The 27,994-nt window shown below is 43.5% G+C and overlaps 1 protein-coding gene across 3 annotated transcripts in view; it reads left to right on the top strand.

Moving 5' to 3' along the window:
• Positions 1–11,033: 11,033 nt before the first annotated feature.
• LOC127595351 (sterile alpha motif domain-containing protein 10-like) overlaps positions 11,034–27,994 on the top strand; it is an 88,374-nt gene continuing 71,413 nt past the window's right edge. For all 3 annotated transcript variants that reach the window (XM_052056856.1, XM_052056858.1, XM_052056857.1), the window contains exon 1: positions 11,034–11,185. In XM_052056856.1, the coding sequence (XP_051912816.1) occupies positions 11,173–11,185 (13 nt within the window). In that variant the 5' untranslated portion in view covers positions 11,034–11,172. The remainder of the gene's footprint in view (positions 11,186–27,994) is intronic.

Here is a 27,994-nt window from a genome sequence, read left to right on the forward strand (position 1 = left end):
ACACATATTTGTGATGATGACTATTTTCTTTTCCTTTTTTTATATCTTACCTTCACCTTTTGCCAATTTATTACCGAATTGTATATTTTATATGTTCAATATACAAAACAATTTATCAGTCAGTTCAGTCTGTTAAGTGGGTTGGCTGCAGGGATCTTGAAGGTCCAGCAGGTGGCAGTGGTCAGTGACACAGTATCAGCACAGTATCAACACAGTGTGTCAGTGTGTCGACACGCCTCATGAGGCCTCATGGACCCATCACTAAAGTCTGCACTGACACGAGCTTCGACAAGCGAGCGTGAGTGAGGTCTGGCTTGTTTCGGCAGGTGTTCCTTATAAACACTGTGTGGCGGGCTTTTGCTGCGTCAACGCCCTCTGCACTGAGTCGACGCCCCCTGGACTAAGTGGCGCAGCCTGTACTGTGCCAAGCAGCCGATGCAGTCTAAACTGCACCGGTGCAGTTCACGTGTCAATTAGCAGCCTGGACTGTGTCAACGCAGCCGATGTGTCAATTAGCAGCCTGGACTGTGTCAACACAGTCGATGTGTCAATTAGCAGCCTGGACTGTGTCAACGCAGCCGGTGTGTCAATTAGAAGCCTGGACTGTGTCAACGCAGTTCACGTGTCAATCACGTGACGTAATGAGCCAGCACATGCATCGACACGTGGTTTGCTCTGTGAGCCCGGCGCATGTGTCAATGCATCGGTGTCACTGGACCCATCACTAAGTCATGGTTTTTGTTTGATACTTTGGACTTAATGTGGTTTTGGATTTAGTTTTCTTTGTTTTAAATACAATTATTTAAATTGTTAAATTGTTCATGTATTTATGTATAATTGTTTTAAATCCAATTATACATAAATACATGAAAAATGTGTGTTTCGTGTTACTCGTATCTCAAGGTACCTTGTGATTAGGTTTTTTGTTTTTTTATTTAATCATTCACATTTGGCAGGGTTGTCAACAACACTGTTCTCCATGGTGTCAAATCTATACATTTCGCTTTACACAGATTTTAAAAGTCATGTAAGAAGAACTGTCCAAATTTAACAGATTATCAGCGTATGTATGTCATGAAGAAAGAAAGGCATAGGGGAGATAAACAAAAAATACCCAAAACAGATAGATGATCATTTTAATGATTTTTCAAAAGCAATACATTACCCCTCAAATGAAGAAACTATATGTTCAATGAACATATAGTTGAAAATAAGCCCTGACTGAAACGTAACAAGGCCAGCGCAATTGTCAATGTGGGCGGAGGTGGAGTGACCACCAGAATGAACACCACTGACTTTCAAAGATGAAACTCAAGATGAGAAAAGATGATGAGCGATGGTGCAAATCTTACATCCTCTCTTCCCCCCTTCCTTTCTTCTTTTTGCTATGTCTCTTGGAGTTTCACTTCAATTGCTTCCTGCCCGGAGGCCGATTTTTTCAGCTTGTGTTGTTGCCGTGCACGAAGCAGAGGGATGTGTATGGAAGGGCAAAGACATATGCTCCATGGTGATATGCATCTCACCGCTTGTTTGTGTATACAGTAACACTACTCTACCGGTACTGTACCTATATGGAAGCATGCACACACGCATGACAGCCGCAAATGGGGCATGAAAAGATGATCAGAAGATAGCAAATGGATTTCCTCAAATAGGTTCTGTCACCTTCGGCTCTCCATTTGAAACAAATGAGAGGAGATGCGGCATTGTTACAGAGAAGGGCCTGTCGACATGAGAACAAGAACTCCCCCTAGCTCACTGATGAAGAAAACAGCTCAGGAGCACAACCTGACAACATAAAATGACTTCCTCTCAATCATTTGCACTCAGCAGTGAAAACAGTTCCCTTTGGGAATTTAGTGGATTTCTTTCACTTTCACCTGAAAGAGCCACCCCTTTTATATCTGATTAAGAAGCTCCATTGAGCTCTCACTTCTTTCAAACTTCACTTTCTGTGTGCTTAAATTCACCATCCAGGTTTTTTTCCCCCCCTTTTGGACGCTTTTCTTTCCCCGTTGTGTTCTATTTGGCCACCGTGATTTCTCAGTGCCCACTAAAAGACAGCCATTCACCCTGACACCAGCTTTGGGAAGGCTGATGCCACACTCCAAGCATCAATAGCTTCTCTGTGTCTTTTCAGAAAGGGCTCCTCTCTCCTTGAATGGTGCTGGAGCCCATTATGCTCCCGTTTTCTTTCCGCTATAAGACCACAATAGTCCGTTTGAGCACAAGCATACTACAACCCACATATAAGGTGTTATCGTGAAATTGGGTGCTTGAGTTGATTCTGTATTCTGTGTGGTCATATCAAACACCCTCTTGGCAAGAAGAAGATAGCCTATTTGTAGTGCTATGAAATTAACAGGATAAAATACATGGTGTCACCTGTTGCTTCAAGAATATAAGGACAGTATGGGTGACGGTATGGGTGAACAAACTCAGAGTGAACATCACATGCATTCGTGGTGCTGACTTTGCCGTCCGGTTGGCACAACGAGATTCCCGGCAATCCGCTGAAGTCTACTTCATTATTCACAGGGCTGACCATCATCTGAATTAAAGATACATGCTTTGACTGCTCGCCTTTAGACAGGACCAAATGTCCTTTCAGGCGTACATGAGCACACTTCTAAATTAAGATCTGTCTCTGAGATTAAACACGTTTGCAAAAGTGTGCGTCTCTAGGGGATGATGAATGAGCGAGCGAACGAGTGAGTGAAAAATAAAGGCAGTGGCTACATTCCTGCTGTGTGGGTTGCCAGAGCCGGGGTGAATCGACTATTTGTGACAGATGTTTGCAGATACCCATTTAATATGAGTTTAGAGTCAGTTATAATAGGTTATTTTTATGACTCGTTATTTTTATTAATCGTCCCAACTCGCTTCAGATCAGACAAGATGACTCACGGATTTTAATCATTTTACTTAGCGTAGGAAAATAAACTAAATTCTCGTCTTTAAAAAAACAAATTAAAAAACAATGTCATGCGAGTTGCATGACATGGTGGTAATCACAATAACCTGGAGTTTCAACAGGGTGTCAAGACTTCCACTCTTTCCCACACAATATCAAAGGGAGGGGTGCAAAGCAAAACATTTGCGTTCTAAAATTGCACGTGCTCCCATTCTCTCCTCTTGAAGGTCTTTTGGGGACAGGAATTTTGGTGAACTGGTGCCAAGCAGCCTCTGAATGCTGGAGATGGTTAGCCAGGGATATGGTGAGATTATAGTAACAAAGACGCAATCTGCATTTGCTCCCGAATGATCCTCTTTGAAGTCCCTGTTGAAACATGCTGGCTGACCATGGCATCTGCTAGCTGGATTTATTGGTATAGTCCTTTTTGCAGGAAACTAATTCTCATTCATGATGGTCAAATGCGTGCATGGATGTTATCGTGCGCAGTACACACATTTGTTTTCCGTAAACGACAGTGAAGCAGCAGCCCGATCAATAAGATGTTAACAATGTTGCAGTGGTGTTGGATGAGTTGACACAGCTTGCGCTCCGACAAGACCCACATAATCAAGGCAAATGACTCTCTGACGTGATATGTTTGTGGAGTGTACCTCACTCTGCCCATTAGGACACATGTTTTGGCTGCCGCCGCTCAACCCGTATTGTTTTGTGTTTTTTGTTATTGTAAAGTGTCCTTGGGTGTCTTGAAAGGCGCTTATAAATAAAATGTCTTATTATTATTATTATTATTACTGTCGGATCATCTTGTGATGTGAGTGAAACTGATCGAGTGTACACAGCATGTGTAACATGCACGCAGAGATACAGTAGAGGTTATTATTCCTAAAGGGATAATATGAAGTATGGAATATTCCTTAGCTCTTATGATGGAATTCCTAGGGGTAATGGAGTCAATGAAATAATCAAGTTCCCTCAAATTGGGTTATGTTACATCACAACAGGAGGATGATGAATGTAAAATCTAAGGAATTATGACATCCAACAAGGGAAAGTAAAATGTAAACAATTGCATTGCAAGAATTTGTGGTATCATACATGCTTGAATGTTGGGATTTCTCTCTGCCTTGATTTTCCAAACCAATAAATCATCTATGGGTCAATGAATGACACTATATTCATTTGGCAAGATGGAATGGTTTTGTGGGGCCTGCCGTCTATTCAACAAAACCTTTTCTTTTAACGCTGAAAAAAATGATTATTTTAAAAAGATGTGCCAGTTTTTACACCTAGTGCACATGAACACGCTTACAAAAACAGACCTCTATAAAATGATGTATTTTCAGGAGCCTGTGCAAAAAAATGTAATTAAATGCGATGCAATTGTGAATTTGATTTGGGATTCTCACAATGACATATTAACGTATTGTCCCCAAATAAATATCTTATCTAAACAAGGACATGTTTGGTTAAAAGAAGTAATGCAGACTCCCATCCATCCATTTTCTGTTCCACCTATCCTCACAAGGGTCGTGGGGAGGGGGTCTATGCGTGCCCCATCTGCTGCTTGGGCAGCAGGTGGGGCACGCATAGATGAACAACCATTTCACACTCGCAATCGCAGCTAGGGACAATTGAGAGTGTTCCATTGACCTGCCAAGCATGTTTTTGGAATGTGGGAGGAAGCCAGAGTACCCGGACAAAACCCACGCAGGCACGGGGAGAACATGCAATCAACACACAGGAAGGCTGGAGCCGGAAACGAACCCTGCACCTCCCCACTATGAGGTTAGCGCATTGTCCTCACAGTGCAGAGATATCGGGCTCAATTCCAGCTCTGGCTTCAATGTGTGGGGTTTGCATGTTCTCCCCGGGCCTGCGTGGATTTCTCGGGGTACTCGGGTTTCCTCCCACATTAAAAATAAATATGCATGGCAGATTAAAGGGACACTCCAAATTGTCCCTAGTTGTGAATGTGAACGCGAATGGTTGTACGTGTATGTGTGCCCTGTGACTGGCTGGCAACCAGTTCAGGGTGTACCCGGCCGACTGACTGAAGGCAGCTGAGATAGAGTGGCTCTCGCATGTCCTTGACCCTTGTCAGGATAGGCACATTAGAAAATGGACGGATGGATTGATGGACTATCTGCTGCTCTCAATGAATTCTCTTCATTCATCAGGGTGATATGAATAGAATTTGTGCATTTTGGTATATGCTGTGGGCTGCTAAAAAAAATGGAAGACAGCCTGTAGTTTGGACACCCATAATTTAACCTGTTTGTATAAAACTGCAGCCTGTAAAAATAATGGATTGGTTTTAGCTTCCAAGGTGTAGTCAAGTAATTGGAGGATTTGAGGGAACCTCTTTATGTCTGTAATTTAATTATAACGAGCAAAAAATGTGACTAACAGCAGTACTTCAATTGGAATAAAGTTCTGATGAACTCCCAAAGCCCTGACGCTCATCAAAGCTGTTTTTACGTCTGCATTTTCATTACCAAATATGCTTCTGGAAATGTAACTAGTTATCACAGAACTCATAATTATATCATTATTGTGCTGTCTTTTCAACGGTGTGTGTGTGTGCGTGCGTGCGTGCGTGCGTGCGTGTGTGTGTGAGAGAGAGACAGAGAGAGAGAGAGAAAGAGTCTTTATTGATTCCATATTGGATGAAAGTAAGAGTAGTGCACTGACAAAATGTAACTCACTCTAAAATAGTGGTTCTTAACCTGGATTCGATCGGTCTCATGGGTTCGACCTTGCCTCTGCCATGGAGACTAAGACACACCCGACTCAAGATGTCAATTCATTCTGACAAACCCGCTTGGCCATCACTGACTACAGATGATTACATTACATTACATTATAAAATTATCAGGCAATCACATCGAATACCGTAGATTCTATCTCATGGGTTGCCGTGGCTGCGCGAACACAACCCTGTCATTTCCTGGGAACGTCCGGCAATCGAGAGTTGGAGCGCATTTTGCTATACTCACTGTTTGCGCTCGGCGGCAGAAAAGAGAGGGCCGACCCGTAACGAGCCACCAGAAGTTATTTGTTTGGACGAAGTATTTACCATGACATGCACCAAGTGTTCAGTAAAGACCGTGCCCAGTCTGCGCCATCGACCTGATAGAGAACGCCCCACTCCCGAATTCCCGTTTATATCAGGTCTCTCAGCCGGAACAAGAGGCGTTGAGAGAATATATTGATAGCTCACTCTCGGCTGGCCTCATTCGGCCGTCTAAATCCCCACTGGGGGCCGGATTCTTCTTTATCGAGAAGAAAGACAAGACGTTACGCCCGTGTGTCGATTATCGGGGCCTGAACGAAATCACCATCAAGAACAAATACCCACTTCCGTTATTAGATTCAGCGTTCGCCCCCCTCCAATCCGCCACTATATTCTCCAAACTCGATTTACGAAGCGCTTACCATCTGGTCCGTATTCGTGAGGGGGACGAATGGAAAACTGCATTTAAGACCCCATTAGGGCACTTCGAATACCTGGTCATGCCATTTGGGCTAACGAACGCGCCCGCGGTATTTCAGTGTCTCATTAACGACGTATTAAGAGATTTTCTGAACCTGTTTTGTTTTGTTTATTTAGATGACATCTTAATTTTTTCTCGGACTCTAGCAGAACATCAACACCATGTCAGGCTGGTTTTGCAGCGTCTACTAGAAAATCGGTTATTCGTAAAAGCAGAAAAGTGCGAGTTTCACGTCGAGTCCATCTCATTTCTGGGTTTTATTATCGAGAAGGGTCAGCTGAGAGCTGACGAAGCCAAAGTTAAGGCCGTAGTAGACTGGCCCACGCCCACCAATAGAAAGCAGTTGCAACGTTTCCTGGGTTTCGCTAATTTTTACCGTCGCTTCATTCGCAACTACAGCCAGAGAGCCCTGCCTCTGACCCGGTTAACCTCTGTCAAGATCCCCTTTAGGTGGGACACTGATGCTGACCACGCGTTCGCCGAATTAAAGAAAGCCTTCACGAACCCTCCAGTATTACATGATCAGGGAAGAGGGTGTCCCGGATGAAGCCGCCGGGACCCTTGGGGGTGGCGTTTCTCGGGGGGTCGCGTGTTCCCCTTGGGAACACAATATTTCCAGCCGCTGGGCTAGGACGGCGACTGCCTCCCGGAGCTCCGTGAGCTCCTGTCGTTGCTGGCCCACTAATTGCCCCTGGCTGGTCAAGGCGGTCATGATCTTGTTAATGTCTACAGCAGTGGTCCTCAACTAGAAATGCTGGAGGTCCACTTTTTTTTTTTTATTAAGACCAAGGTCCGGTCCCATGCATGGCGGTCATAAGGAGCAGGGCTATATGCCCATTTAGTATGGGCATATATAAAATAACAATTATTCACTCTGCCAGTACGCAGCAAATAATGAGAGGTATTTTGTTGAGGCACAGGAACTCTTTTATTTTGTTAAGTTGTGCCTGCTAAGAAGATACATCAAAATATCCATTTCCTTTAACAAAAGAAATCAATCCCAATCTGCATTTTGTATTGCATCACAAAGCTGGCCAGACAAATCAGCAGCAAGGACTTCAGTTCGTCTGGTCGATGTGGAATCTGACAGTGGAATTTGCTTTATTTTGGCTGTCATTTGCTCCTTTTCTTTGCCTTCAAACATTGTGCCCATAACTTCAGTCATGCATTCTTTTATAATTTCTGCATCAAAGAATGGTTTCTTGTGCTTACCCAAAACCCAGGCCACTTTTAGTGAGCACTCTGTTGCTTTTTGTTGGTGTGTCATACATGTCACAATCTTCCTGCTTGAGTCTTGATATGAGCTTTTCAGTTTCTTTATTTCGTTTGTTCTTAGCTCTGAATTGGGAGGGAAATCCCGTTCAAAAGAGCTGTGCTCTGTCACATAGTGGCGTTTAATATTTTGACTCTTGACCAGAGCTACCGTCTTTAGGCATATTAGACAGTGGCTTGGTGCGCGACAGAGGTAGAATGAAAGCATAGTTGTCAGTCCATTCTTCATTGAAACGCCGATTTTCACTGTCCACCTTTCTCTTTGAAGCAATTTTAGAGGACGCCATTGTGACGTTTATTTACCTGTTCTGCTGTTAAACAGCTCTCAAAGACCCCCTGGTAGATGGGAGCAAAACTGCACACAATCGAAACCTTCGTCTTAATTGTGTGTGCGGCTCTCCTGGACTGAAGCTGTGAGCACACGGTGGCGTTGCGCATGCGTCTGTTTCCGGCCACAATGAACTATTTTGAATGCGTGTTTATCGGGATAGACGCGTGCTGACGCTTTTGTATGGGCACACCTTAAATTCTGAGGAGCCAATCAGCGCCTCGTACATGCTGACGCTTATGTATGGACACACCTTCAGTTCAGAGGAGCCAATCAGCGCATCGTTATCGCCGACATGCCCTGCTCAACCAGGGTCTCCAGTCAGTCAAACATACACACAAAGTCGCGCTGCTGCGGTCCTCTGCCTTATATCTGTTAGTGCACGCAAAGAATACAACGGATAATTTTAACAAGCGATCGCGGTAATGCGCAGATTATAGTCCACAAATATAAAATGTATAACTTAAAAATCACTTTATAAATTATTATTGTATACAATTTGCCGAGGGTCCGGACAGAGGAGGTCGGCGGTCCGGACTGAGGAGGTCGGCGGTCCGGTCGTGGATCGCGGTCCGCCAGTTGAGGAAGAGGGGTCTACAGGATCCATTTTGGTGGGAGTATTCTGTTACGAACTCGGGTAAACCGAGTTAGGGAGGGGGATCCAAAAAACGTAGACAAAAACAAGGTCTCCGATGTAAAGACAATTTAATGTCCAAATCGAACCGAAAATAAGCGAGAACATAAAGCGCTGGTCCACAATGAGGACCAGGAGGTAAATCAAAAACGACTAACAAAAGGTGCTTGCACAAAAGAGCAAGAAAAGGAAAGTAAAGCCCACAAACTACGAACGAAAAACAATGTAACACTTTGTACACGCATGAAAAGCCAGATCATCAAAACAAAATGGTACGTACACACAAACTTGGTACCGAGACTACACGCGAAAACACGACGAGGTCAAAAGCCACTAGTCAATGAGCAATGAGGTGAGCAATGCCATAAACAATACTCCCACAACAGGTGTAGAAAGTAGGAGTCCTTAAATAGTGTCTCTATTGATTAATGATTGCCAGCAGGTGTGCTAGGAAGACCGCTCCTGTCACCTGCTGGCCAGACCGAAAAACCAAAATGTGACAATTACACTGTTTGTCCAATCGGTGCTGTGGGAAATTTGCTTAGTTGTCAACGTGTGACTGTCGTGATAGTATGTCATACAATTAAAAAAAGAAAAGAAAAAAGTATAATTATGTGTTGAAATTTCCACGCTCAAGACTGTAGAGATGATCGTGGACTTCAGGAAACATTCTTCTCCTCAGTTGCCCCTCACACTATCCAACTGCCCTGTGTCAACCGTCGAGACCTTCAAGTTCCTGGGAATCACAGTCTCCCAGGACATGAAGTGGGAAGTCAACACCATCTCCATCCTGAAAAGGGCCCGGCAGCGGATGTACTTCCTGAGGCTGCTGAGGAAGCATGGCCTGCCACATGAGGTGCTACGACAGTTCTACACGGCAGTCATCGAATCAATCCTGTGTTCTTCTATCACGGTTTGGTTTGGGGCCGCCACAAAAAAGGACAAAATCCAACTTCAACGGACAGTTAGGACGGCAGAAAAAATCGTTGGCACCGCCCTACCCACTCTTGAGGACTTGCACACTGCAAGAATCAAGACAAGGGCACGGAAAATCCTCCTGGATCCCCCGCACCCTGCCCACCACCTTTTTCAGCCACTCCCCTCAGGCAGACGCTACAGATCCATGCGCACCAAATCCAGTAGACACTTAAACAACTTCTTCCCTCTAGCCATTAACTCCTTAAACAGTCACTGACATAGTCACTCTTCTTGCACCACAAAATGGTACTACAAAACTACTGGTATACTCTAAAATGGTTCAATGATTTTGTTGTTTACGATGATACTAGTGCAGCGTGTTATACCGGAGACAAATTCCTTGTGTGTTCTATATACTTGGCCAATAAAGATGATTCTGATTCTGATTAACTTTTTTCAGTTTTTAATAAATGCCTTTTTTTAATATCTTTATTAAATTTTTAAAAAGTCACATTTTTGTTTTTCACTAATGAAAGGTTCGGTGAATGTGTATTTTAACTGGTTGGGTTTGGTACCTTTAAGAAGGTTAAGAACCACTGCTCTGAAATGACTCTCCATCCCCTTTCCATCGCATTCATCATGGTGACAGTCACAGTCAATTGCAGAGCTGACACATGAAGGCAGAGAAATGATAATAATGACTGTCCTGTAATTTCCATGCAAAGGGGAAATTATATTTACATTCTGGGGAGATGTGCAGGGCTGGATGCTCGCTATTTTGTCCATTGTGGGACTAGAATTAGTATGTGTATGTCCATTCATTTCCATACCTCTTAAAGTTGTCAGTGATCTGAGGCGTATCCCAGATGACTTTTGGAGAGAGTGGTGCCTTAACCGACAAAAACAATCCACTTTCAGCTGTTTATTGAATACTACAGTCATAATTTAACATTTTAAATGTATCATCGTTCCACAATACAGAGAAGTACAGACATTTATGGTAACAAAATGTTTGCAACTTCTCAATGTTGAAGACAATTTGCAAGTTTGTATTTCAGTAAAGAATCATGCAGTCGATACACATTATTTGCTTTTGCAGGCCACCTAAAACGATGTGGTGAAAGGATCTCACCCCCAGGCCTTGAGTTTGACACCTGGGTTGTAAAATATTTCAAACTCTTGTTCTATGTGATCCAATGCAAAAAAAAAAAAAATACAGGCACGTGACCAAAGAGATCAATTATTTCATATAAGACATCAATGTAAAGTATGACAACTCAACAGCACCCCATATTGAGTACTAAAAATGAGTGATGGAAAGCGAGAAACGAGCGCAGAGTGTCCGTCCGGTCGTGACCTTTCAAGCTCTGGGCTGTCAGGTGCGGAAGGGGGGAGGGGGGGAAGGGCGGAGCTCCAGCGCTCGCCGTCTCGTGTGTACGGGCTGTCGGCTTCTGTGACAACAAATGGTCGCGGCAAGCGAAGAGTGTCGTCCGACTGAGAGCGCGTCTCCTTCTCCTCCTTCTTCAACTTCCACACCCTCCGAACCACACCAGCAGAATGGAAGAACCCTGCTGACAGCATCACGGAGAGACCCACGCTGAGACCGAGCATGGCCGTTGACGGTAGGCGCGCTTTGTCTTGACGTAACCGGGTCAGCGGCACTTTTTCTCCTTTCACACGGATGGCAGGGATGCCGTTTTGACGCTAGAAGAAAAGGGAAAGCGGGTTGGCTTTTCCTAAAATTCGTGGGAGTCTCATATATTTGCTTGTAATAGTGCATCATTTGACAGCAACTTTTTTTCCCTTGAAAATATTCACTCGAAACTGTATAGCATCATCACTTAATCAAAAAGCAAGTTTCCCAAATTTTTTTAAATGTATGAACTTTGTTGTTTTTATATCATTTTGGTGAAGAAGGCCTTTTGTCAGCATTATCAGAATAAAGTATAACCAGAATTCTATACCTCCTTCACCTGAATAGTTGGCAGCCAGGATTCGAGGGATGCAGTAATGAGCTGGCTTTTATTTGCTCTCCATTTTTTTTCTTTGGCTATAAATAGAGACCAAACAGTATAAACACGTGTTCTCTTCTGTATGAATGAGCTCATAGCAGAGAGGGCTTTCTTTCGTGTTCATTTTTTTCAAAGTATGAAGTTAAATGTGAAGCATGAACTTGAATTCACTTGAAATTGAGAAAAAAAAACAGTGTGCAGTTTTTTTTCCGACTGAATATTTCAGAAAGCAAGTCATTGATGGTGCAGTGTTACATTCGCCTTATTGGGGTCCAAGCAGTGTGGTTTTGGTTCCTACACGGTGATGTTGAACAGGAGTGAGAGAGAGAGAAAGAGAGAGAGAGAGAGTGAGAAAGAGAGAGAGAGAGAGAGAGAGAGACAGCTAGTGTGTTCGTGTGTCCTATAGAGGCAGACATACATTCAGTGTGTGCCCAATGACTGACTGGTGACCAGTCCAGATTGTAGTCTGCCTCCCTCCCGAAATCAGCTGGGATAGGCTCAGAATTAATTTTAATATTACACTTTCTTGCAGTAAGGACAATTGAATAGTAACCCTGGATCGATTGAAAATTGGTCGACCCTTCCGAACACTGCTTATGCATTGTTAGCACTAATGCGAGGCAATACCACTGTCGAATCCAGTCCTTTGCGTGCTTTTTTTATTGAGCCAAGGCACAGATTCTAAATTCCACAGTGCACCACCAAACAAAATGAAATAATGATGATCTGGTGGCAGTAGAAGAGTGTTTAATTGTTCTGCCTGTCTCAATCCATCACGCAGTGATGCACCAATACTTAGTAGCTTCATCTGAACAAAAATGGCAACACTTTTAGCCGAGGAATTCGAAGGAACGAGTCTTGCATTTCTTTTTACTCAGTTTATTCGGTGGTTAACACACAGGTTTTGTGGACTCCCTATTCCTATTGGTTTACATCTACCAGACTACATTCTTCTTCCTCTCCGAGTTTCTCTTTTTATTCTTCTACTCCTTTCATGTAGTGTCCCCTACTGTTGAGACGAGAAAAAGAACATCGCTGTAATACCTTGTGGTCAGACTATTAGAAAAACATGCATTCTGACATAAAAATGCCAGTAATGTTCTTTTCTTTTGTGTTGAAATCTGGCATGTTTGAGAAAAGTTTGTGTTTTGCGTTTTTAAACAATATTTGTTGAAAGCCAACACGTTTTCAAGATGTAATGGCTTGATCAAATATCGGTACTTATCGACATGTACTCGGATGTAAACACTTGTAATCATACTTGGTTTAAAACAAATCAGTGCATCTCCCCATCACTTGTATAGTTTGAGAAACAAAGACAAATTATTTGTAATGAATGAATTATAATTTTTTGACCAATTACTGTCAGTAAAGTTTGAAAACGTTCTCGCAGCAAACCGAATGATCTTACATGAGAATCAGTAGTCTTTACTACAAACCAGGGGTTGGCAACCTTGAGTACTTCAAGAGCCACTTGGACCATCTCCCACAGAAAACAAACAAACAAAAAACAAACAAACAAACAAACAAACACCAGGAGCCACAAAACCCTTTTGACATCTGAGGTGAGGAAAACGTTTTTTCGTCGTTTTTTTTTTTTTTTTAAACCTTGACTTGTATGGTTAGAAGCTCTCGTGTTTTACTGAACTCAGTACAGCGGGTGCAAAGGTTTATTTCTACATGTGACAAAAACTCAGGAAAAAAAGATGTTTGGTTGAGGCTTACTTTTATATAAAGTAGTCAATGTCTATTTGAGTGCTCATATTATTAACAATGCTAAATTATCCACCTGCAGAGAAGCAAAAATGTGAAACCAAAACATCTGTTTTACATGATTTTATTCCATGTCAGCTTTCCGTCTGGCTAAAAAATGCTATTCTACTCACAGTAACAGTGAATACTGTAAATTTGCAAAATAACGGGCAACTCAAAGATTGATTTTACCTGGTTACTGTGATTTTTGCTCCTGAACGTGAGCGCAGAGCGTCGACACGTCAGGGCCGTAAGACACCACCTTCCCCCTCACACAAACACAAAATGTGAGGTGTGAGTGAGTGTTTAATACTGTATAGCAGTGGTGGCCAACCCGTGGCTCGCGAGCCGCATGCGGCTCTTTGGCTGGTTCAATGCGGCTCCCGGGCTTTCACACGACAATTGTCGAAAACGCCTCGGTGATGGCGCTGCCATGAAAACTACGGTGCTTAATACATCGAACGTCAGCCTATCACCGATCCCGTTACTTGATTGACATAGAGTGCAACCAATAAGAGGACTGAATCACCGCTCATGCGCATACAACGGCGCTAAGTGCTTAGCTCGTCAGCGAATTACCTCTGTTTTTAAGGCAGGGGTGCCCCAATACGTCGATCGCAATCGACCAAGAGCCAGCAGACTGGTCCCAAGTTGACTGCGAGCGGTGGGAGCAGGAAATGGGGCGGGTAAGGGGGGAGCTTTGTGTGTTTGTGTCTTTAGGTTTCATTTATGTTCGGGCACTCAGGCTGTTGCTTGTCGTGGCGTTCAAGCATGTGTGATGGTGTGATGGTCGTATGTGTGTGTGTGTGTGTGCGTGTGTGTGTGTGTGTGTGTGTGTGTATGTGTGGCTCTTTGTATTAACACAGTAAAAAAATTGGCTACATTTTTTACTACAGCATGTCACGTGAAATGTTCTCTTTTCTTCAGAAACCTTTACTTGATTTATTCAGGTTTTCGCTTCTGTAGGTCAAATTGCTCAGTAAATTTGGGCACCTGGTCACAGCGGTGGCCACACGTTTTGAGTAACAATGGAAAAAAAAAGTATAATTTTTGCATCACACGATCACCAAAATCTTCAAATTTCGAATCAGATTTGAAAAATGTGACAGAGCACATTTAAATTGAATACTCATTTTTTTGTTTTGCATTGACACGGATAGCCATAGCAAAAAGATGAACGTGGGTGAGGGACTGTCTCCTCTGGAGTTGGATATAAAAATACCAGTCTAGAAGAGAAGATTAGCCTTGGTTTCAATTTTGACCGTAAGTGTTTTCAAAGCTTCACTCAATGACACACTGTTCCATAATGTAATAGCAAGAAAACACAAAAGCATCTTAACTTTAAGTTCACTGCTGTTGTTCTTTTATACTGACCCCCTTTTTTTAAATTAAAAAGTATTTGGTGTTGCCTTTATCTCTATACCCATGTATCATAACTGCATGCCTGATGTTTCTGACAAAGCAATCCATGTAAAAATCAGTCAAGAATTCGACTAGTTAGAGTGTGATTAGTTTACTGGAGTCAAACACAGTTATCGCAAGTGCAAGGAAGAGATCGCCCGCGACCTCCGGTTCAGAATGATGACTAGGTCTAGATGTCCTCGACCTGCCGATGCTTCCTGTAGTGGTTATGCAGTATATCTCTCTCTGAAAAGAGCACCGCACTTCTTCTACGCATTGCGCCAATGGAGCACAGCACGGCCCCTTCTTGACTCCACCATGTCACTTTTCTGGCCAGTCAGAGAGAGTCAATAGGTCCCTCACGTTCATTAAACATATTGGACAGACTATTGAATGTCAGCATGTGGAGTACATATGTAATAAAAGGCATATATTGACGATATGTGGAACAGCAGCAAGTGCCTGCGACAATGAATGTGCGCATGCTTGTTGGAGGCACTGAAAGTGCTACGCCTCCGTTTCCTTCTCGCCCGTGTATGTGAACAGGAAATAAGCACCCAATCTATTAATTTTAATCAGCAAATAATTGGCATTATTGGATTGAAAAAGAAAATCAACCGAAAGCACCGAACAGATATAAAATGGAAAAGAATTTAAAAAGTGTTTGTTTGTTTGCTTTACTCTACACATACACGGCCCTGGTATTGATCGCAACTTACCAATTTGACACTCTATACCAAGCTCACAGTGGTGGCCATTTCTGAATTGATTTTAGAGGTACCTTGTTTTCAGCCTTGGTGGAGGCACAGAACGTGCTTCCTGGGTGCTCATATTTATCAATTTGTTGTCATGCTTGTGCTAGGCTAGCTAGCTGGTGTTTGCTACAGGCGAGTGAGGCCGAATTAAAGCCTCCCTCTGTGCATGATATTTTTACAGTGTCTTTCTTGTCAACTGAAGGTTTCATTAGTAGTACAGATGCCGCACACACACACACACGCACACACACACACACACACATTCAAGTCTGCTCGGTTAGTCAAACACGGGGCTAGTATTTAATTAATCCATAGTTTTCTTATACATCATTACAGTGTGTTGTTCTATTTAAAGATGAAAGAGGGGCGTTGTCCAAAAAGATTGAAGAAGTTTATTTACAAGTTGCTGACGAGCATCCGTTTAGATTTGTGTGTAGTCTCTTTAGTTGATGCGTTGAATAGCAGCATTGGTTACAGTTTTGCCCCAATTTGTTTATGAAAAACTTGATATATTCGTTTTCTTATACACAAGAGATGTTTTGCACACAGTTTTCTCTTTTCTTAAGCGTTGCAGGGATGTTCCGACCCAGGTTTTAAGCTGCTGCTACCGATCATCCTTGTCACGTTGTGCCCGAAGCGATAGAATGATCGCTCTGTGCACAACAGAATAAGGAAGTGGATCCCCGAAATAGCAGACACAGAAAGAGGTTTGTCAAATAACAAAAGGAGTCTTTAATACGAACACAAAATAACCCAACAGGGAGAATAACAAAAAGCGCTGGTCAAAATAGGGACCAGGGATAACATAAAAAGGACAACAGAAAACGCTTGCGGAAAAAGATAGCAAGGAGGGTCAGATTAGATAATGAATATAAATTTCACTCGCAAGAGGAACAACGACGCGCAATAACAGCCACAAGGCTAAGAGGCAATGAATCAATACGAGTAGGAATTGGGCGAGAGAAATTTTGGCACGGCGTGGAATTCTCCGGCAGTGAGTAGACTGCCAGAGCGTCCAAATAAAGGCTGAGCAATTACTCCGCAATGGGTGACAGGTGTGTAAACGGCGGGCAGAAAGCCTGCCCCCTGCTGGCAACCCTGGGACGTGACAATCCCTGAGTGTGAGCTACCAATACCGATGCTGGTCAAGTGGATTCGGTGTAAAATTTTAAATTTTAAAGTCACAACTACTGATTTTTCTCAAATAATCGATTTGTCAGTTTTTTGTTTTTTTTAATTGATTCATCGGATTAAAAATACATTGTCAAATTTCCATCCTGCTTTTATTCAAAAACAAGACGTTGCTTCAAATAGACATTGCAGAAAATGCACAAATGATGATTCAGTGATCTGTAACATGTTGGAAAAAAGCGGAAAATGTTCTCATTCCCAAATTATAGCAGCTGCTTGCAAATGTCTGATACAGATTAAACCCAAAAATAACCATGACTCACGTCTTTACATAGAGCCTTGTATTCCAGTTAGAATTAAACCAAATTACCGAATACAATGAAATTTCATTTGGGTTTAAATGGCTGTCATATTCCTGTTGCCAAACCTGCTGGAGTATGAAACGGATAATTAATAATGAATTTCAATTAGTAGAATAAAAGTTGTCGAAGGAAGATGACAGTGCTTCAACTAACTTCAAGTTAGGTTTCCAATTGAACACTGGATCACACCGACGTAACCTTGAAGAAGAAGAAATCTGTCGTGCCGTCATATCATGGGTGTTCTGCTACACTGTAAATACGGGAATAGATAAATATGAGACTGACTATTGAGATGACTGCAACGATCAAACTCAAAAACTCCAGGCAGCAACTGCCACCCATTCTCAGACTCTTTGCGGCAATTGAAGGTTTGAGATGAGCGAAACGAAGCGAGACGCGATTGCTAATGGTTGCCTTCTGCCAGTGGTGACGCTTGTTCCAAGAGAAGGCAAAGCCAATGCGTGTGGATTGCAAATAAGCCACAGCCTGCTCATTTCTCAAGGACTTTTTACAAGACTGACTTTTGTGTCTAGACCAAAACTTGTGCTATCAATACAAAGCATATGTCCTTGTTTGTTTGTTTGTTTTTCCTTTTGTTTTTGTGACGCCAATGAACAGAACGCAGCAACACTGCACAGGCGTGTCAAATGATTTGGCCACTCGATTCCCAGAGTGCATTGCGAGACGCAATACATTTCATTTATAAAGTTATTTGTGCTTCTGTTACCAGGAGCTGAAGGTGTGTCATATTTAAATGCTAACACGTCTCACTTTTTTTTAAAATTGTGTCTCTTAGCAGTATTGTACAATTCTATACATAGGGTGATCCACCGGCCTTCAGAGGCTTTGACTGGTTTCACCGCTCATGCTTTTTTTCACAAATATCGACCAATAATTATCGGCCACCGATCGATCAGAGCACCGCGAATGCATTGATTTCTATTTGTGAGAAGGATGCACTTTCTTTGTTTGGTGGGGCTGATACAACATACAGCAAAGTGATGAATTTACAGTTGACATGTGCTTTACTTCAAAATGAATGAGAGACATTACTGCCTGCTGTACATTCAGTCTCTTTATGCTTGATTCATAGCCACACGCCAGAGATGGTGTAATTCATCATGCTTTTTTTTTTTTTTGCTCAGGAAAACTGGCATGCAGTGCCACAACAGTATGTATAATGCGACCAGACACATTGTGGTCAATGCCAAGTCTGTGCACTGTACTGGATCTTTTGTTTCAGAGGAGAGCTCCATCCCTCATTTCCAGCAGGATTACCGGTATACGTTTGTGAATGTGTCGTTGTGAACGTGTATTCACTCACAATATTTGCGTGTGGCCAAGTTCTGCATGCAGGCTTTCCAAGACCTCTACTATTTCTTACAATGCATGTTGGCTTGCTTCCATCCATTTGCACAAGACATATGTATGACACACGCACATATACAGTACATCAGCCCGAGCAGCATGGAGCCAAGCAAAGAGCTGCATCGAAGCACAAAAGCGAACCATCTATTTATCTCCAGTTTTGCTGCCCCCAGCCGACCTAGCTTCACTGTCAATGAGACGAAAACACACGCTGTGTAAAAGCTTACATTATCACCTGTTGATTTAATGCACTGCAGTGTGTGATGCTACAATTTTGGTATTTTGAACTTTGTCAGCCATTGCGTATGGTGGTACATGGTTGTGGGTCATTGTCGGCCATTTGTAGGACTTTTCTTTTAACATTATGTCTGATAGATGACGTTTCTTACCTTCAGGAACTTGTATCGGTAGTGCTCAAGCGCGTAAAAAAAGATTAGTTGCTGACATAAACCAAGATATTGAAAAATGTTTATAATCAATAATCCCATTACTGTTAATCATGTTTTTTCTTTGAATAAGAATGAAGCAAGAATGATACAGGAGCGGAAGTATTCTTTGTTATACATGACATTTACACCCAATCTAACCAAAACCACAAATAATAATAGACTTTTGCACAAAAAGGTGGAGTCATTGGGTCTGGTTTCTTGTCTTTACAGGTATATGTAGGTATATGAAGTAGAGATGGCGCCCGAGTAGGCAGCCGTAAGCAAGTGTTCTCATGAGCCTAGCTTTTTTTGTTGCTTTTGTGTTTGTTTTGTCACTTTGTGTTTGTTGTTACGTCGTGGACCTGATGTGGACTTTTTCAGCATTTTTTGGCCACGACATTCATCAAGGAGGAGACTCTGTGCTTGGTGGTTGCGCCTTCTCGACAGCACACACGTACCAGCACTGATTTCTTGATTGGGAGGAATGTCGGCGCCATTTGACTATCGTTGCTGGACATCCCCACGGTGCTTGTGTCTTGCGCCTGAATAGGAAGCATTTTCACAGCCCCGCTTTGTTCAGCGAAAAGGTCGGTGCTGATGGACAGTCTGCGGCTGGATGGATATAAGGCTTGAGGAGCCGACGATGAGAAGAAAGGAGCGTTAGTGCGGAGCGCTGATGCGGATTTGGAACTGGGAGTTGCAGCTTGGATTTTGAAGCGGTACATGGGACAGGAGAAGTGAACTCATCTCTTTTCGTCAATGGTTCGTGTTTGCTTTCAAAACTTAGCTTGTAGCAGACGTGTGCACATTTTCAGCATGACATCTCTGATCCACTGGTGAAAGGACACTTTGATCCTGTCCTCTTTCATCTATAACTGCTTCAGACAACAAAGTGTATGCAGAAAAGTGGTGAAGATTGCACGACTGTCTGTGTCCTATGTGTTGTGTTGTGTTGTTTTTGTTATTTTGACTTCAAAATGGCGCCGCATGAGTGGCTACCTTTCCAGCAGCTCCTATATTTTGTTGTTCTACTTCTTCCTTTCATAACTTTGCTGCTGTGAATTGGGAATTTCTCCATTGCGAGACTAATAAATGTTTTTCTTATCTTATATGTGTATGTACACTCACACACACACACACACACACACACACACACACACACACACACACACACACACACACACACACACACACACACACACACACACACACACACAATTATTTAATTATAAATAATAATACATAAGATAAGATAAGATATCCTTTATTCGTCCCACACTGGGGAAATTTACAGCCTCCAGCAGCAAGAATGTATGTAGAAAGAAGAAAGGAGAAAGAGAAAAAAAAACAACAAACATCTTTCAATTAAATACAATATGAACACAAATGGATAAATCGCAGTACTATTTACAATTTTCCTTCACATCATTGAATTATTATTATTATTATGATTGTTATTTTTTTATTCATCAGCCTGACAGCAGTCGGTAGGAACGAGCGTCGGTATCTCTCCTTCTTGCAGCGCGGGTGTAACAGTCTCTGGCTGAAGGAGCTACCAAGTGCTGTCAGGGCGGGCTGAAGGGCGTGGGAGGGACTGGCCATCATAGCTTTTAGCATAGTTAGCATCCTTCTGTTGCCCACCTCCTCCGGAATAATAATAATATTACAAATTTTATATATATATATAAAAAATCCTCATCTCACCCCTCGGGTGGTGTCCGTCCCTCATTCAGCTCGGGTCCTCTACCAGAGGCCAGGAAGCTTGAGGGTTCTGCGCAGTATCCTTGCTGTTCCCAGCACTGCACATTTCTGGACTGAGATGTCCGATGTTGTTCCCGGGATCTGTTGCAACCACTCATCTAGTTTGGGGGTCACTGCCCCTAGTGCTCCGACCACCACAGGCACGACTGTCACCTTTACCTTCCAGGCTCTCTCCAGCTCCTCTCTGAGCCCTTGGTATTTCTCGAGTTTCTCATGTTCCTTCTTCCTGATGTTTCCATCACTTGGGACCGCTACATCCACTGCAACGGCTTTCCTCTGCCCTTTATCTATGATCACGATATCTGGTTGGTTCGCCATTACCATCTTGTCAGTCTGGATCTGGAAGTCCCACAGGATCTTCGCTCTGTCATTCTCCACCACCTTCGGAGGTGTTTCCCATTTTGACCTTGGTGTTTCCTGTTCATACTCCGCACAGATGTTTCGGTAGACTATGCCAGCAACCTGGTTATGGCGTTCCATGTAGGCTTTCCCTGCCAGCATCTTACACCCTGCAGTTATGTGTTGGATCGTCTCAGGTGCCTCTTTGCACAACCTACACCTTGGGTCTTGTCTGGTGTGGTATATCTGGGCCTCGATGGCTCCGGTGCTCAAGTGCCTCTGTGCTGTCCTTCAGGCCAGCCCTCTCTAGCCACTGATAGGACTTCTTGAGATCGGCCACTTCAGTTATGGTCCGGTGGTACATCCCGTGTATGGGCTTGTCCTCCCATGATGGTCCCTCTTCCAGCACCTCATCTTCTGTTCCCCATTGTCTGAGACATTCTCTGAGTACATCATCCGTTGGAGCCTTCTCCTTGATGTATTCATGGAGCTTGGATGTTTCATCCTGGACAGTGGGTCTCACACTCACTAGTCCCCGGCCTCCTTCCTTTCGGCTTGCGAACAGTCTCAGGGTGCTGGATTTGGGATGGAACCCTAAGAGCTTTCGGGTCTTAACGTCCGTGGTCTGAATCTCTTCCTTTGGCCACCTTATCATTCCTGCAGGGTATCTGATCACTGGCAAGGCATAGCTGTTTATTGCCCGGGTCTTATTCTTGCCATTGAGCTGGCTTCTTAGGACTTGCCTCACTTGCTGGAGGTATTTGGCCGTAGCCGCTTTCCTTGTTGCCAGTTCGAGGTTGCCATTGGCTTGTGGTATACCAAGGTACTTGTAGCTGTCCTCAATGTCTGCTATTGTTCCTTCAGGGAGTGAGACCCCTTCAGTGCGGACTACCTTTCCTCTCTTAGTCACCATCCGACTACATTTCTCAAGCCCGAATGACATCCCGATGTCGCTGCTGTAGGTCCTGGTTGTGTGGATCAGGGAATCTATGTCCCTTTCGCTCTTAGCATACAGCTTTATGTCATCCATGTAGAGGAGGTGACTGATTGTAGCTCAATTTCTGAGGCGGTATCCATAGCCTGTATTGGTGATTACTTGGCTTATGGGGTTCAGTTTTATGCAGAACAGCAGTGGGGAGAGTGCATCACATTGGTATATGCCACATTTGATGGACACTTGGGTAAGGGGCTTGCCATTGGCTTCAAGTGTGGGTTTCCACATCCTTATCGAGTTCGCAACGAAGGCTCTTAGGGTCCTGTTCACCTTATACAACTCCAAGCATTCAGTGATCCATGTATGTGGCATCGAGTCATAGGCTTTCTTGTAATCAATCCAAGCTGTGCACAGGTTGGTACGTCGGGACCTGCAGTCTTGTGCGACTGTTCTGTCAACCAGGAGCTGATGTTTGGCTCCTCGGGTATCTCTACCAATGCCCTTCTGTGCTTCGCTCATGTATTGATCCATGTGTCCACTTATCTTAGCCGCAATGATGCCTGACATGAGCTTCCATGTTGTGGAGAGACAGGTTATTGGCCGATAGTTGGATGGGGCTGCACCCTTCGAGGGATCCTTCATGATCAGGATCGTTCGCCCTTTGGTTACCCATTCTGGGTGAGTCCCATCCCTCAGCAGCTGGTTCATTTGTACTGCTAGGCGCTCATGGAGTGCTGTGAGTTTCTTTAGCCAGTAGGTGTGTACCATGTCCGGGCCTGGTGCTGTCCAGTTCTTCATATCTGAGACTCTTTCCTGTATGTCTGCCACTGTTATGGTAACCGGGTTCTGTTCAGGGAGGTTGCTGTGCTCCTCTCTCAGGGTCACCAGCCATTGTGCACTGCTGTTATGTGCAACCTCCTTCTCCCACATTCCTTTCCAGTACCTTTCAGTTTCCAGTCTTGGTGGGTCAGCTCTGTTGTTAGGACCCTGCCACTGAGCGTACACTTTCGCAGGTTGTGTTGCGAACAGCCTGTTTATTCGTCTGGCCTCATTCTCTTTCGTGTACCGCTTTAGGCGACTGGACAAGGCTTGGAGCCTTTGTTTGGCAGTTTCGAGTGCTTCAGGTATGGTCATCTGGATGTACCTCCCGGGTATCGGCCTTTTCATCACACCTCTCTGGGCCCCCGTCAATTGACTCACATCTTTCCGGGCCGCCTTGATCTTAGCCTCCAACCGTCTTTTCCATGGTGGGTAACTTATCTCATGGCTTCCATGGTTGCTCTTATAGCCCAGAGTCTCCAGGATCACTGATGCTGAAGCGTATATCAGCTCATTGGTTTCTGTGATCGTTACGGTAGGGATCACCCTCAGTGCTGTATTCACACTTTCTACGAGACTTGCAGATGGTACTTCACATAGCCGTTGTAATCGGTTTCTAGGTTGCCCAGATTTTATTCTCGCCATGATCTTAGCTTTCAGGTCAGTTGCTGCCTCGCTCAGCATTTCATTCATTGGGGCTGGCCACCCAATCTCATCATCTGCATTCATTGGGGCTTGCGTCCTAATCTCTTGTATGACCTCCTCCTCTGATCTGGCAGCCTGGGGCCCTTCACCATGGAACCTGCGTTGTACCTCATCAATCTCAAGTTGTGACAGCAGTTGCCGTTTGTGGATGTTGGAACACTGAGCTACTAGTTGTTTCGCGGTCAACCGTGACTGTGGGTTTCGAAGTAACCATGTAGCCCACATTCTCTGCATGTAACCCCTCTGACTAGGGTTGCTTGAGTAGTAGCATTCCAACAGAGCCATGTTATCGCATCTCGCCCATCTCCGCTTTGTTCCAGTAGATCAATTTAAAAAAATCACATACTATATATATATATATATATATATATATATATATAAAATCAGTTGATTAATTGGTTATTGGAATTTTCTTCAGCCAAATATTAAGTACTAGAGTACAAGTACAGTTTTCGCAGTAAGGGACTCACGTTGGTTACAACCCACATCATTCACATTTTTCGAAATGGATTGCTTTAATTTGTCAGGAGGAATTGCATCCAAGGTTATATTGAAACAAAATACATCGAATAAAATTGTGTCACATAGCTTTTTGCTCATTCAGCCTGCGTGATACTGTGCCTCCCCCAGTGAAACTTTCTCGATATGCCATAGCTCTTGGACGTGCATGTCATGTGATTGTGTGCATTGCGGCCCGCGTGTGTTTGTGTGAACATGGAGATGAAGCAGAAGGGCAGCCAGCAACCCCAGAGGGTGTGAGGACGAGGCTCGTGTTGTTGTGGGGCTGTTAGTTTAGCAGACAAACACACCCTTTGTTGCCTTCCAGGCATGTGTTACATTGCCTGCCGGGAATAACTTCCATTTGGCTGACCCGACGCTGATGGCAAACCACCTTTTGGCCTCGGTTGTCAATCGTAATATGCTGGAAATCCGTCAAGAAGCCCACTGGCAGCATCTCTTGCATGGTTTTTAAAGAGCTTGCGAGCTAGTGACCAACCATCCGCCCATCTCTACATCCTCGCAGCACACGATATGTCACTCTGTGTAATGTTTGGAGATGGAGAAGTCTGTTGAAGCCACACACATGCACGCACATGACATTCTGATTGGCACAGCTGGCCCACCTAGCTTGACCCAGTATTCTGGCCAGAGTAGGATAATGACACCGCAGACAAAAGTTCGACGCTTGAGAAAAGATTTGTTTGGGCTTGTGTAGGCTTCGCTAATGAAGATTGTTTAAGAGGAACCTCAAATCCATATATTTTTGCATCATTGTTGTAAATTAACTTATTTTTTTTAAATCCACATTGCCTGGTGAATCTAGAAATATACGAGCCAAATAGAATATGCACTTGCCATTTATTTTAAACTTCAGCTCACCTGTGTTTATCGAGAGAACTCAATAAAGCTTTGTTTCTTGCACTGGCTGCACTCTAGACCAGGGGTGGGCAATTATTTTCCCATCAATTTTCACCCAGCTCACAATGCCTTAGCGTCACGAGGCGTTTGAGCTTTTCTTTTTTACGATTCCTGCACACGCCTTGTCCAACATACATGTACTTACAAGGCAGTGTGATGGTTTTGAAAAAAATTAAAACATGTACAGTAAATATTCCCATCCCTGGAATTCTATGGAAAGGAATATCCTTCACCCGGAATAAAAACCTATGCATTCACATTTTGACCGGAACTTGTGTAAGCGGAAATTTCAATACCCGTAACCCGGATGGAGGTGTTATGCCGCGGGAGCTTAAATACACGCAACGCCCACCCGATGCGACGGAAAAGACACAACGCTGAAACAAGTTTTCACTTCGCTTTTTTCGATCATCAGATTTTAAGCGACAACGTGTAAGTGAGTTTTTATTGCCGTGCGTTTTACTGTAATTGTGAATGATTTAAACTTTATTCACTTACGTCCTGGAGAACGCGGCACGAGCTTAAAAGCAGCACCCAATCGACAAGACCAAAAAAACGTGTTCGCTTCGCCGTTTTCATTCATCAGATTCGAAACGAAGACGTGTAATAATTATTATTATTATTATTAACTGCTGCTTCTTCATCCAAAAAGTTCTCAATTTGCTGTGTTATGCAAAAGATCCATTTATGAAACATGCCTCTGACCTGTGGCACGACAGATGAATAAATGAATTGGTGGATAAACATCCACACGCTTCCGCCCTTCAGGAGTGATGGAGGAGGAGGAAAGAGCAGCGTTCAATAAAAATCAGCAGCGGATTAGCCCCAGCGCACATGCTGGATTTTGGATTCCGTTGGTCACACTTCAACTGTCTCATCCAGTCTGACCTCACCGCTAACCTTGGCATCCTCCAACATTTCTTCAAGTGACAAGGCCTCACTTCTCATATCCAGTGCCAGAATATTTAAGTCTAACAACTCACACCCCATTCCCCAGGTTCCTTCTCTCTGAATTGTGCTCGTAGGTCCGTATCCAATTTCTCCCCTTTAATTAAGGAGACGTGAGAAAGGGTCTGAATAGGTGTCGGTTTGATGGTAAAAATGGGTGCCATATTTTTGAAGGTATTTCTAATTGGGTAAAATTTCATGTGAGTATTATAATCTTGATGAACCATACTATTGATACTGACTTTACCAACTACAGCAGTGCCTTGAGATGAGTTGAATTAGTTCTGCGAGCACAGTCTTAACTAAAAACACTCATATTTCAAATTATTTTCAATACTTTAACGTCATCATTGAAACGAATTGAAATGCCATTCATGAATTCCAGCCTCCCCAAATGAAAGAAAAAAATGGACTCCGTATTGTACTTTAAAATAAATACATTGTCATGACATCCAGTGTTTTGTCGTAATGCAAGCAAAAGGTTCGATGCACCTCTTAAGTTGTACCTAAATCAAAGGAGCACAGGTACAACGTTGAGGTTCTCTTTTGAAATTTCGGTAGGTGCTGGAAACCATACCAATGATCACAACATTTTCTCCTCGTCCTGGGTGCACGTTCAAAACATTGCTCTTGTAGCCACGGATTCAACTTCTGGTTGTTTGTAAAACCACCAACAGCTCAACAAATTCCTTAGCTGTGCAAAACATCTTTAAATGCCATCGCGGCATATGATCATTTAGAAACAGGGGAGTGGGAGTGTGGGGGTGTAACAAACCTTTAAATAAACGGCTCTGTGAAATGTAAGCCACTTGGACAAATGGCTTCCTGAAACTTTTGGTGTCTTAGAGGAGGTCATGCACATAAATGTTTCTACATCAGAGCCCTCAGACTTCGGGTGGATAAAAACATGCCTAAGGATTATTTAGATCAAGTATTTCTATATTAAAGATTCCACTTGAACATAACACCCACAGTGGAGTGGGGGAGAATTAAATTGGCAACCTCCATCTATTTGCCAAGTTAACCTCCAGGAACCTCAAATGTCTGTATCTTAATTTAAGGATGGACGCGCTTGTTTGTGCATTGTTTGCACATTGTTACTCACTTTCCCCTTTTATTGAGTTTAATCCTTTGCTCTTCAGCAACTACCATCTGTCCAGCTCCTCAGCAACTACCATGACCAGAACATTAAAGCCCCAAACACAAAATGTCCTCAGCCTCATCCTTGGCCACATGACTTTCAGCTGACAAGTTTCAAGGAGAGCAATTGGCATCCGCCATTTGCCCCACCATTTGCAATCTTCCCATTAGTGCCTGCTAAACAAACAGTCTAATTAAGTGTGGCCTTGTGTGATAGGGTGGGCCTGGAGCTTCCCACTCTTTGTTAATAGGTTAGTCTTCTCCTCCTACTCAGTGCTGGGGGTCACTGCAGTGTGTGCTGCAGATTGCCCATTACACCAATTGGCTATTGGCTTCGGTTTCAGTTCTCATGACTCAGAGAGCACCTGTCACATTCATGCACTTGAAAAGCAATCACAATTGGCTCTCACAAGCTTAACAACATGATATGTGGTTCTTACCATGGTTGTGAGAGGCAGCTTAGAACGATCTTTCTTTCTGCTCCTTTTCTAACTGCTTCCTGCTAACGTGGCTGCGAGTTACCTTCCTCACCTCATGCTATCCAGCAGCCTGGTGCGCGGGGCAGTGATGAATGACGAAAATAAAGCTTTGACTGTCCCAGTGGCACTCAAATGAGTCCTAAATTATTTCAACGGGCGACAAAGTGTCTGTGTGTCAGCTATGCGGTTGAGGTCGGACTCAGGAGATTTAAATGTAGTTCTAACTACTCTCCTCTCTCTCTCTCTCTCACACACACACACACACACGCACACGCACACGCACACGCACACACACACATAAACAATATTTAATATGCTTTTACCCTAGAGATGGTGATTGTCACATCCAGTAAATAACATACAGTTACCGTGTGATGGGTCTCTTTCTCTATGTGCCAGTCCTGTCATTCACGGACAATGTGGCTTGAAGTCGACAGTTTCTTTTTTCTCTGGGCCCGAGCTCATCTCAGATGACCTGTTGTAAAGTGTTCTGTGGTCGGACGAGTCCACATTTGAAATTGTTTTTGGAAATTGTGGATGTTGTGTCCTCAGGGCAGAAAGGAAAATCAACATTATAGATGCCAAAGGTCAAAGCCAGCATCTGAGATGGTATGTGGCTCTGTTAGTGCCAGTGGCATCGGTAACTTAACATCTGTGAAGACATATAGGTTTTGGAGA

The sequence above is a fragment of the Hippocampus zosterae genome, chromosome 2 (assembly GCF_025434085.1).
Source record: "Hippocampus zosterae strain Florida chromosome 2, ASM2543408v3, whole genome shotgun sequence".
Classification (NCBI taxonomy): domain Eukaryota; kingdom Metazoa; phylum Chordata; class Actinopteri; order Syngnathiformes; family Syngnathidae; genus Hippocampus; species Hippocampus zosterae.